The following is a 13,074-nucleotide window of genomic DNA, read 5'->3' on the forward strand; positions in this document are numbered from 1 at the left end:
AGAGCGCTTAACAGCGCGTTGGTGTTCCGGGTTGCATGAATTGGTGGTAAATGGTAATTCAACTCTTGAGGCCTGTCAACAGAGAGCGTATAACAATGACTTCGTTAAAATTCCTCTTTTTTGGTTATAGGTAATAGCAAGACTCTCTGATGCCATTTAAAGAATAAATGACAATCATCAATCCTGCTTCTTCACAATGCCTGTGACTGACAAATCATCGAAGGCTCTGCCTCAATCGACGCATTAGGATATCTACAGCACAATTGGTACTTCACCAGATGATAATACAACAATGGCTTTGCCACTAATCAGACCATGAATGTAGCGTCGATTCCTCGCCCATTTTCACGCCATCCGGACGCAACTCTGAATTTACAAACAGGACACGTTCCCTGCTGTCTCAGCCATGGATCGATGCAAGTTGCATGGAACTGCGAAATAACAGCATCCATCAAATTCGTCAGTTTTCTTAAAAAGAACATAACTAATAGCACGATAAAGCGGACATGAGTTGGGTGGTACCCCCTTGATACCTTCTCTATGAAATCCAATTTATCATTAAAGACATTATTTCTGTCAAATTTTCACGATGATCTAATCCCAACAAATATAAGTTGTCGCTGCGCAACAATAATGCCTCATGTGCAATCCACAAAAGAAATTATCATAAGACTTGGCAACAAAATAGCCACATATGGTTAGTGGAAAATTATAGTTTGTGGGTCTGACTTATTCCGACAAACCAACGATATTTGGCAGACTTGTTACTTGATGGACGAAACTTGAAATTCTGGTAAATCAAGTGAAAGGAAAAATAATCACGATGGGATTTACCTGATGCATGCACGGCAAGCTTCGGATGAGCTCTCCTGCCGAAACTTGCTCCAAGCATACACTGCACATCAGCTCGTCATCTGAACTCTTCATGCTCCCAGCGGCAGCACCTACATCTTGCTTTTTCTCCTGAAAACGTGCAAACAGACATTCATGCTCAACTGACACCATTCATCAAAGAACACGACCCATTACTATAATTGGGATGCAGAAAGCTAATCCTTCCATGAACATTCAGCAAGAACAAAGTCATCAATGTATCAGCATCGTGGACAGCTCAAACCTCAAACGATGCATGAAGATAAAGATCCATGAGCCTTAGGACTACAATTGTACACCATCTTCAGATAATAAGTAAACCATCGTAATGTTTCGCACAGCAAAATAACAAATCACCACGCCTGACACATGTTCAGGGGGAAAAAGAGCGGACATCCACGTGATATTCTAGATGTTATGCTGCACAATACAAGATGGTGCAGTCAATACCTCAGTGGATAATGAAGATGAGCCATGTTCTGCAGAGGAGCCATTACTGTAAGAAACAAGTTGATTATTTAGCGCACAGATAAAACCTATAGATAGTACAACCCATGAAATTATGCTATAAAGACATTGTATAACTAGCATTACTTAGGCCATCTTAAACTACAACAAGTCACTGCAAAAGCTAAGAAACAGAGAGGAGTAACCCTGCAAACAGAAAAGCCAAAAAAAAAAAAAAAACTAAATTATTTGATTAATCTCTCGTGCCTGTGCAGTCTTACCCTGGAAGACCAGTAACCTTGTATTTGTGGACTGGAAGAGCATTGATCTCTTCTTCACTCATTGATGGAACTGTTGGAACATTATCAGAATCCAGTGCTCTCAAAGTTTCATAGTCTGCAAACAAATATAACTGATCTGTTAACCACCTCTCACAAATGTCAATAAAACATATAGCATGAAAAGATGAAAAATCTTGAAATACATGATAATCACAGAAGATGATCTCCAAAAAATCGAAGTCAAAGTATGCCACTAAACCTAATTCATCAAATTCACGGTCCAGAAGAGCAAGCTGAAGCCTAAGGCCTTGCAGACGTCCTCTTGTTGCAAGTGCTATGGACGGTGGCATATGCAACCGCAATTCAGTATGACCAAGAAGGCTATTGGCAGCCACGGCGTGGACCTGGGCCTGAGCTTGAAGTTGTTGGCAAGTCGCATACATCCTAAGGGTTGTTGCCATCAAGAAGACACCAAGCACAAGCCAAAGCTGCACAGATTTTCCAAAGGTTGGAAAGGGGAGAGGAGAGAGGATCTTATTAATCAGTCGCAAACTGCTAATGTATAAGAAAGGCATCTGAACAAAAACCAATTTCTCAGTTTAAAAGTCTAGAACAGCACCAAAAAGTTCGGTGACATCTGGTTGGAGTTGAGAATCATGAATAGCAGGAGAACTGTTACAATCAAAACCACAGATGAATCGAATACATAATTTTGACAATTGACATAGCTAATAAACCTAAATAAGAACAATATTTCTTGAAGCAACAAATATACCTGTGACAAGAAATGCTAGTGAGTTAGACTTAACCGGTCGTGCTGCATGAAGACGCTGGTACAAACAGAAAAATTTAAGCGATACAAACAACTAGGACAAGATGAAATCAAATGTAGCATCAAACTTGGTAAGCACCATGCTAGCCATTGTTTAAGTACGAGAAACATACCACAGCGCGACGCTCGGGAATAAATTCTGGAAATCCAGTCTCTATATCTGGTCTACTACCTCGAAACACAAAACTCATCTCCGTACAAGTTTCCAAAGAACAACAGTCAGAGCTGGTCGAATGTGTAAAAATCAAGCACGACCAACCGTCCCTTCAATTATCTGCAAATATCAAGGGAAATTGTGAACTCGGCAGTCATATTTGACGGACAACTAGGCAAGTAAAAAGCATTTTCAGGTGAAATCGATAATCATCAAACTTCTTCAACGAGAGAAGAAACCCTGATCTCATGTACATTGGGCACAATCAAAATGCCGGCGACGACATCGCTGCATAAGAAATTCCAAAGCAACCATGAAACTCCAAAAAAATCGAACATTGGCAGAAGCAAGCACATTTACTGCACGAAGACTAACACTGTAAAATTGTGAAGCCAAACATTTTAAGGTAGCTGAAAAGATTAATTCGGAAGGAGCCCTGCGCCCAAAGTTCACCACAACCCATTTCCCCAATTTCTGAACCAATCCCTAGCTCGCATTCCCCACAATTCTGGACCGTATCCCCAAAGTTTGCATCTTTATCCTTCCGGCACAACACTTGCGTTAAAATGATCATCGGAAACAACAGAAAAAAGAAAAAGGGTATTGAAGAACTCACAGGATCATGCTCATCCAACCAGTCGACAACAAGAAAAAACAACCAATTTGATATCGCGGTCGAACTCTTCCCGCGAAAAGGCCTCAACTTTATCAAGGAATCGAGAGAGGGGCCCGAGTTGAGAGAGCGGGAGAGATCTGAGTCGAGTCGGACGAGTCGCGCTTCTGGGCTCGCCCTCGCTCGCTCTGGGGCGCCTCGTCTCCCTCTCGAAAGACAGACAAAGCCGACGCGTTCCTCGTACGTCTGGGTAGGAGGAGCAACAGTTAAACCGTTGGGCGTTGATGCTCCGTCCCGCATTGGCCCTTCAACGACGTCGTTTCGGCATCGCCTTTCTTCTCGTTCATGGCAACCTGAGATTTTGGATTCACTTTACCGTAATTGTTTCCAGCAAACGTAGTTTTTACAACAATGTAAAGCGTTTTCTAAGCATAAGATAGATAGAAGGTGACATAGAGAAAAGCTAGCAATGCTTAATCATGTAGATGATTATCATCGCAGATCAAATCTAAGTAATAATCACTCGAGTTACCTTTCAGATTTATAATAGGACGGGCATAAAAAAATTTATTTTGGAAGTGGAGGATAAGATTTTTAAGTTCGTTTAACAACTTAGAAACCCGTGCTTATTTAATCCTTCATTTTACTTTCGTAAGCCGACGCCGACGTGAACCTAATTAACTCGAAATCAACACGGTTTAATTTATTTTTGACGGCATATCATATTGAGATGTTTTGGTAAGAGAGTACGGAAAAGTTAGTGGCCAGCGTTGCAACTTTTAGAAATTATATAATTTATGAGTCCTTGTCTTGACGTGGGGCGGCTGTAAGTGGATGAAGAAAGGCCGACGCATGAACAAATGTTGGTGAGAGAGAACTGACAACCGAGTTTCAGGCGTGACATTCGATTCGACGAAAACGATCGTTGAGTTCGCGATACATTGCACGATTGCACTGACAAGACTAATCAGCGAATGGGCGGCCCGCCCGCTTAGGCTCGATCGGCAAAATGGTGGGTTTAGAGAACAGCCTCGCTTTATCTGGTCTGCCAACTTTGGCCCTGGCCGAGCTCGAACCAAACATTTTAATGCACCGTTTAGGCTCCGCACGGTGCGGGGCAATACATTGAGCTCGGCTATCGGCTCGGCCCACCCCGGCTCGGCCCGATCATTCCGAGACATTCTAAGAGGCGAGCAGGTCCGAGCAACCTCGCATTAAACCCGGTTTGGAAGCTTCAAAGGTGGGTCCAAGCACTAGGAAGTTAATTGCCATAAAAACAGGTCCAGTGCGCGTGCATCGGTGGGTGTTGACGATGCACTTAAAGAAGCATCAGAAAGAATCAGAGACGCGTACGTATGGCCCTCGTTCATCGCAATTACGGACACGAATGGTGGCGATACTGCCAAAAGAGACGGTCTTAAGTTGGGGACGGTCTTGAGTGTGAATCGAGTACAGAAGACAGCGGGAGAGGAGAAGAGACCTACAAAAGCACACGTACGCGTGGTTCTCGTTCGTCCTGAATTTTCGTGATGGAGGGGAGGACTTCAGAGCCAGTCAGAAAGAGACCCGAGTCCTCTCTCTTCCTTTTTTTCTCGTCTCTGCAGTACAACGACAGACAGATGTTTCATTTGTCGGTTTATGCGTGGTTGTTCCACTTTGGCCTCTGCTCAGTTGGTACTGAGCAGGCTCTTGTCGTCAACAATGACACGAAAGCCTAGGATATGTGTTGAATAGATTCACCGAACAATGTCTCCCGACGCTTCCATCGACCCTAGCCTGAAATTGATTAGAGTATGCGGGCCGATCTCCAGTTCTAATTTTTTTGAGTCGAAACGAACTAGTTTCATTTAAATAGCACAACTAGTAGAATAACGACAATCAGCATCTAAACATAACAAATCTTAGAGGGGTCTAGTAATAATCATATGCTGCTGATGGGTTGACGTTTCAGGAACCGTCTCTTCATCCCCAAGAGCGGGCAGCTCCTTTCCATAGAATAACTTCCGAAAGGGCCTTAATTCACACACTTCAGCTTTAAGCCATTGGCCAAACTTACCTGCTATGTTTTCTTCTAACACCGACTCTTTGCAAGGCACCTCCTTACAAAAGGTGGCATAATGGCCTACACGCCCACAAGAGTAGCAGAAGCGTGGGAGCCTTTCCCAAAGCTTTTTATGACCCAGGTTAACACTTAACAACGGTTCTAGACTTTAGGGGGAAAATAAACCCAGATAAACTCTTTGCTTTCCCAACCTTATAAGGACTGTTGCTTTTGGATTCTAACTTTACGTCCTACACCAGGCCTATTTTCTCAGCAACATTTCGCACCACTTCCTCCAAGACTCTTTCTAATGGGAGGCCTTGGATACGGACCCAAAAAGCACAATGTGTGAATTCATAGCAATATTTGAGGATATCAGGATCACATTGCCGAAGAACCAGCAAATTACTTGAGAAAGACTAAGGACTAGCTTCCAACACCTTTTCACCTCTACAACCGAGCCGAAAGTGAACGAAAAGAATCCTGGTTCTATTGGAGCACGCGCAATAGTTCAGATTTTTACGCCTTTCTTATTGCGCTAATAAAGGCTTGGAAATTAACATTTTGACTAAGAGTAGAGTTTCTCATATAGAGTTAAGTCACATTCTCGTTTTTTCTCCGAAGGAATCTCACCCGTGATCGACACTACATCATCTTCCGGCCATAAATCACCCAACTTTTTACATAAAGCAGCCGAGCAAATATTAGATTCATTCTCACGTTTCATTCTGGTTTATATTAAACATGGTAGAAATTGATGGATGCATTCTGAGTACAGCAGCTATTCACCCCATCAGTGCTTACTGCTTGAAGAACAAGCAAAGGAAAATCTCCACGAAGCAAGCAAGATAACCAAGGAGCTGCGTCTGGGCACAACAACTACGCTCGCACCTAGAAGGTCCACTGATCAAACCCCTCGAGCCGAGCCAGCAAGTCGACCATCGCCGAGAGTGTCTGGCTTTTGGTTTCGAAAACGCAATGTAGGACCTATACCGAGATAATAGGGACAGCCATAGTGTCGAAGGGAATAGGGCACTCGCCTATTGCTAATTTAGTAGAAATTTGCACATGGATTGGTGTTAAAAGTGTGAATGATTGGGTTGGTGGAAGCACATCGATTCAGACGAGGGAATGGATTTGAAGGGGTGGGTTTCGGGAATGTAACAGTGAAGTGGGTCAATGGGTGTTTAGGGTTTTGGTAGGGCAATGGAACGGGGATATGGGTGTTCAGGGTTTAAAATTGGGTAGGGTTTTGCGAAAGCTATCACCATTGAGATAGAGGAGACCTCTTATAAAGAAGAAGGCCTAAAGAAGAGCAAACACCGTATTTATGTACTTTCTTGCTTGATCACTTTAGAAACTAAATCTGTATAAACCTTACATGATGCATGGTATATAAAACCTCTTCTCAATGCATATTACAACAATTATCCGGGTGATTACTCTCGATTTAGAAAAATAATCATCTAAAATGCACTCAACATACATTGATGATAACCTAAAATCGAAACTTTGCACGAATTGTATAACAGTCAAAGTTCTCTACCTAAATAGCATCCCCTTCCTCTTGCATCGCCCAACTTTTTTTTTTTGAAAAGAATATCGAGTAATCTATAAAACATGTATACTAAGTCCATGTGGATCAGTTATGCCTCATGTTAAGACTCTCATGATTATTGATTCAGATAATATCGATTCAAATTATGGATCGATCATGTAATAAAATTGTGGCCGCCTCATATCAAGAAACAATGTGGACTATTTGGTCCCACTCTAGGTTGACCTACACCACACCCCGCCCCTAACCTAAGCCAAGCCGTTGACTAGCAAGATCACACCTAACCTCAGCGAACCCGACCCTTGACCTCTCCAAATCGAACTCCATCCACATGTCCTGCTGATGGTGATGACCGATCACAAACGCCTCTACGCCCAGCAGATCAGAGTTCCCGAATGTGAAGCAATACACCCAATCACTCCCCCTCCTCTCCCCGGGCACCCGATACAGTAGCCTCCGGCCCGGCACGCTCATCTCGGCCCCCCGAAAAACCAGCCTCACCTCCGGCAGTTCGGGCAATTCGGGCCGAGCCGAAGGGACGAGGTAGCACAGGTCCATCGCCCCTTGGAACACGAAATTCGGGTCGTTCAGGACTCTCAGCGTGCCCCGAGTCTGTCCTGAGAACTCGTTCTTTAACGCAGTGTACACCGGTCCGAGGAGGAAGGTGAACTGGGTGCCCGAGTCGACCATGGTCTGGCCCGCCCCGGTGTGGTCGGGCTCGAACACGGACTTCGGGAGGGGCAGGACTTTGCCGGAGACCTTGATGCCCTCCATTTGGACCGTGTACGCGACCCGGTCGAAGTAGGGCAACGGGGTCGAGATCTGGACCAACGGGGTGTAGTTCAGGGGCCCGACCCAATCGAAGCCCGCGTCCCCGAACAGCAGGACGCCGGAGGAGTCGAGGCCCGAGATGCAGTACGAGAACATGCCCACTCCCATCTGGGTCACGAGGGACAGGGACCCGCGGTTCATGCCCATGAGCCCGGTGGTCTTGGCGTCCTCCTCCGGGCTGCTGCTCTGGCCCGAATCCATGCACCCGAACAGGAAACCGGGCCGAGCCGACGGGCCGATCAGGAGGGTGTCCGACACGAGGGTGCCCTCGGCGGAGGAGGCGTCGGCGTAGGACACGACGACGTGGCAGCGCTTGCTCGCGTCGCAGGAAGCGGGCAAGGGCAGGTCTCGGGTCCGTTCCGCGCAGGTCGGGGAAGAGCAGGGGACGGTGGAGTAGGACTTGGAGGCGAGCGGGCGGAAGACGGGCTGCTGCGAGGTCGGGGAGCTGCAGCGGAGCCAGGAGAGCTCGCTGCCGGTGTCTAGGACCATGGTGGCGGGCTGCGGCGGGGTCCCGATGGAGAGGGAGACGGTGAGGGTGACGTTGTGGCGGAAGGGGAGCTTGCTACCGCCGGCGGCGGCGGAGGCTCTTGTTCTCGGGAGGGACGAGGAGGGGTGCGGGACGTGCTGGGTTTTGAGCGGGAGCAGGAGGAGCTGCTGGTTTGGCGTCGGAGACGAGAGGGAAAGCGAGCAGTTGGAGTTGAAGATGGTGGCGAGGAAGAGAAAAGTGAGGTGAAGAAGACGGGAGCGGTGGCCGAGTATGGCCATGGACAGGATTTGAAGGTGGTTTTGGGTAGGCTCTTTAATGGATGGAGGGAGGTCTGGTTTTGGTCGGCATAAGGAGACAGGAATGCAGGTACGTGTTCGTGTCGTCTGGACAGGACAACTACCGACTTTTTTAACGTGTGATTACTCTAGAGGACCAGAGCTAAGCATGTCCTTAAAAAGGTTTCCTCCCGGACCTTCTCTGGACTTTGAGATATAAAGCATACGAAGGGCATTTCCTCCTTCTCGAGAAGACAAAAACTAAAGAAGAGAAACTGGGGGCACAAGACGTGGGCACCGGCACGTTAAAATAAGAATCGCATCTGTAAAGCCCGTCATTACTACAATGCGAATGGACAGGCCGCAGAGACCCTTGTAAGAGTTTCGACACCTCTTCCTTGATGAGGGACATCAAGGATCCAAGGAAAACCCTTGATAAAAGTAACCACACCAATGTGTGATTACTCTCGAAGAAAATGCGTTCGGATCATGTTTTCAAGAGAGGTGCTTCGTCAATGGGTGTATTAGTAGTTCCCATTTTTCCAACTTTTGTATTATTATACTAATGGTACATATAATTATTTCAGCTGAAATTTTCTCTAAGGTTAATAAAGTTGTATCATGGATAATCTTTTAATTAGCATCTAGAAAGTAGAAAATAATCGATAAGAAAAAGAATTCATATTCTATGTTGTTTTTGTCGAAAAAATATTTGGTATTTAGAAACAATCTATTGTCGAAATGTATCTATTGTCTTTATTAGTGGCACGAGGGATACTCATGAGCATACTGCCTAAGTTGATTTACATAAGGCATTTTTGAAAGAGTTTGAGACATCGCTTATCCGACGTTGTCAAACTCACATAATGAATGTTGATACTAGACTAATTTCTATAAATAAATAATAAACGACCGCCTTCTTGCATGATAAGTTTGGAAATACATAGATGACTCGATAAACAATGGATATTAACAATTTAGGCATAAATACGATTATTGTGGAGCTCAACTTGCTAGTTACATGCACATCGGATAAAAGTTAATTTAGGTGAGAGTATTTTGCCCTCCCAAAAAACCTTATGAAAACATAGCAATAGACGACATGCTACGTCCAAACAAAAGGTGTCCTGTCGAATGTACAGTCTTCACGAGAACCTGGACACACCCCTCAACCACCAAAGATTGAAAATCCACAGCTTCGAAATCAAACGAAGAAAAGAAATAATACTTTCTATTAATGGGATTCGGACATTTGATAGACATCACTTCCTTGTCCACACACATGTATACGATTGTGGGTAATGACACAAACCTAATCGATATTATCAAGTTTAGTAGGCCAATGGGGAATCCGGGCCGTGGGAAGCGACCAAACTTCGAAAATCAGAGGGACCTCTCGATTTCTTTATTGACCTTGATTGACGTGCGATATGGTGTCCAGCACTACCCGAGTATAGTACATGGTTTCCAGACGTAGAGATATAAATAATTGCTCGAGTGTAATTTTTTTGGGAAGATTCTTTGGTTTCAGTGCTTGTACGATGTGACTGTGAGGGTTTCGACACGAAGCTGGTCGAGGGATTAAAATGTTTGACGTGCCAAAATTAGTTTGGATAACTGGTAAAATAATTAAATATTAAATTACGTATTTATGTAATAATTTAAATTTTTAGAATAGTCGATTGTGGTCTATCAAATCTTATATGATATTATAGCCGGAGGTTTTGTATTTAAATTTTTTCCAAACCCCATTTACTTCCCTAATTAAATATGTCCACGTTTAATACTAGGCAAAAATATCAAACTAAGTATAAGAATAATTGTATATTAATCACGTATTCATCTAACAATTTAGGCTTTAGAACAGTTGGCTATAGTCTTACAAAATCTCACGAGAACTCGACTGCTTTAATTATTTTCGATATATATATATTTTATTTGTCATTCTACTATAAATTGAGATAAGTGCTAGTTAAAACTTTAGCTTTCGCCAAGAGGAAGCCTAAATTCGAACTTTATAACATATCTAAATGAACCCACGTACATCCATCCTCACTTTTTGCATTGTATCTCCGACTGCAATCTCCCACGCTCCATAATTTACCCAGTCACTGTTCTCTTTCTCAAGCTACTCCATTCTCGGCATTGGATTCACTATTCGACCGCATATCGTGGGTGTGCATGAGTGCAAATAGGTCTTTCTAAGGTCTCGAAGATGTAAAATGAAGGTAGTTAAATGTAAGAATGCAGAAGAGAGGAATAGAGAATGTTCTGTATATTTGATGATTTATAAAAGAGTACATGGAGAGCCAATTTATAGGCTTATTAGATAACTAATTAAGATAACAAGATAAACATAATATTAAATCTAAATCAATCAAGGATATGCAATATCAAAAGAAATATATGTATAATCTTGAGAGATATGTAGAATCAAATAGATATCCTAATATCGTTAACAAAGGTTTTGAAATATGAAGCGGGTTACATGGAAATTAAAGTTGAAGATGGTCTTTGCAGTTAGCCATAAATTCTCAGTGGCAACAAGAAATAATAATTTCTAGCAAAAAAAACCAAGAAATAATAATAATAATAATAATGAAGCCCAAAGAAAGAAGATGGGTGTCCGAGCTATAGCAAGGATATTGCGAAGTCCAATTTAAAATAGGAAATGAAGAAATCATAAGTAGCAAACAAAAAATTTGGTGTGCTTTCGCCCTCAAGAGGAGAAAATGCAGAGCGCGATGAAACTTGATTCCAAGCATTGCAATGTAGTGGCATCACATTCGGACCCCCCCGACGCACCCCACCATTAAATCTGTCCTAAGCTTTTGGTTTAGTGGTAATGAAGGCAGGTCAAATGCAACCTACTTCTCTCTCTATTGTCTTATTACCTCTATAATCTCGCGCTACGCGAACCTTACAAACTCAATCGATCCATCGACTCTCGAGATGGGATATGTAGGGTTTCGTTCGATGAAAATTGATGTACCTCCATCTATCGCGAGCATGCAGCCAAATTCAAGTCTAATCTCGCTACTGATGAGATGGTTGAGAGCAGCTCTAATTGATTCTTTGCCCATTTTTTCTTTGAAATTCAGGGCAAGAGTTTTTGCCGTGTCAGAGAATTCAACAGAACAGCTGTGACCAAACGAGGAGGAAGTGATTGAGCAATCAGTGGTCCAGAATACAGAAAGTCGTTTTTCAAATGTTTTCCCCCTAACCAGATGACAGGATCATCAGTGTCGTTCTCAAGCGAGAGCATTGTCATGGCATCTGCCATTTCGAAGTCAAACCGGAAAAACAGAGCACAAATAAATGAGCCAGAGCTATCTTCCTGCTCAGTTCTCACCAAAAAGGCAATCTGGTCCCGCAACAGACGAGTACTACAGAAGGGAATTAGCTGTTTTGACAGTTCAATGATGATTATTCAAACGTTTCAAAATTGTTTAGAAATGAAATGATAACCCCGCACGGCATCCTCGCGGGATGTTCTGAAAGTCCAAAAATTGCCGGATTAAATGCACATGCGACTTTGTTGGCACCTAGAGAAACAAGCAAGAGGAAGAAGAAACGTTTTCTTTTTCTGAGCTTTACTTGATGAATTCCAAGTGCAGTAAACCCCATTACGGTCCCTGCAAGAGATGAGAGGAACAGGACGTTCGGGGCATAGCATTGCTCTCCTCTTGAAAAGTTAGCAACTTCCCATTTCTGACAAAGGCACTAACCTATAAAGGGAAGCCCTGCAAACAGTCTTCATCGACACACCACACATGGCTTATAAAGCCCCTGTCACCCTGAAGAAAATGGGACTCTCTCACTCTCTCTCCAGCTGATCTGGCACTATCAATTGCATGGTTATATTTTCTCTATCCCTGATTCGAGGACTTATGGTACATGGGTTATAAATTATGAGGGTCACTTGCATGCAAACTTTGACCAAATGGAATTGTTGGTAATGTCCGTATGAATAACCAGACAACCAGAAAAGTGATTGATGGAATCAGTTAAGGAGGCGAACACTGCCCCTTTCCACGCTCATTTCTTTTGTTTCTTGTGGAATATAATTCAACTTCTGTTGCCCGGCGGTCAGATTGGATTCACCGGACATATAACGAACCAAGTCTGGGCAACAAATTGCTCAATCAGCAGGTCCGTAGCGAACCAAGTCTCAAAGCTGCAGGCATTCAAATTTGTACACTAGCAAGGCCTTCGGAAGTGGAACTCAGCGAGTGATGGTGGCTACCAACAACAACAGCCCTTCGATTTCAGCAACAGGGTCATACGCAACGACCAACTAGGCAAAAGGCGGTGGTAACATCTGTTTCGACTAGTACTACAGGAGGGGCAGCAAAGTAGCTGCCACCAACTAGTCGGGTGGGGTGGTGGTGAGGATTTGGACAGTACACGGAAACAAATCATAGTTTCTATCAACCCTGATCAGTGGTCCGGATTCAATTCTCATCTCTACTCTACAATCGTCCATCAGAATAATAAAATTCCACGGAGAGTTTTCACTTCAGGAAAAAAAAGTAATATGGCCATTCGCAATTTACGTACATCTTGTTCGCAAAAAGTTTCACTGATCAGATTACCGACGACGACAAACACAAAGAAATAATCAACGGATCTTCACGAACTACGGTGCAACAGATGACTATCAACAATTACCAAGGAGATCA

The 13,074-nt window shown here is 43.6% G+C and overlaps 2 protein-coding genes across 2 annotated transcripts; both read right to left on the reverse strand.

The window, feature by feature from the left end:
- Window positions 1–40: 40 nt before the first annotated feature.
- LOC115673132 (E3 ubiquitin-protein ligase SDIR1) lies at window positions 41–3,618 on the reverse strand. Its single transcript, XM_030595216.2, has 9 exons — window positions 3,204–3,618; window positions 2,547–2,707; window positions 2,377–2,431; window positions 2,221–2,273; window positions 1,861–2,089; window positions 1,602–1,716; window positions 1,324–1,369; window positions 835–963; window positions 41–431 (listed from the first exon to the last, which is right to left on the reverse strand). The coding sequence occupies exons 2-9, from the start codon at window positions 2,622–2,624 to the stop codon at window positions 309–311; spliced, it is 828 nt and encodes a 275-aa protein (XP_030451076.1). The 5' UTR covers window positions 2,625–2,707; window positions 3,204–3,618; the 3' UTR covers window positions 41–308.
- Window positions 3,619–6,608: 2,990 nt separating this feature from the next.
- Window positions 6,609–8,459, reverse strand: LOC115673034 (aspartic proteinase PCS1-like). The gene has a single exon (XM_030595055.2). It carries the CDS (start codon window positions 8,393–8,395, stop codon window positions 7,043–7,045), a length of 1,353 nt encoding a protein of 450 aa, XP_030450915.1. The 5' UTR covers window positions 8,396–8,459; the 3' UTR covers window positions 6,609–7,042.
- Between the last annotated feature and the right edge of the window lie 4,615 nt (window positions 8,460–13,074).

This window comes from Syzygium oleosum, unplaced genomic scaffold (assembly GCF_021117445.2).
Source record: "Syzygium oleosum isolate NSW1041296 unplaced genomic scaffold, Sole_v2.1 Sole_v2.02, whole genome shotgun sequence".
Classification (NCBI taxonomy): Eukaryota; Viridiplantae; Streptophyta; class Magnoliopsida; order Myrtales; family Myrtaceae; genus Syzygium; species Syzygium oleosum.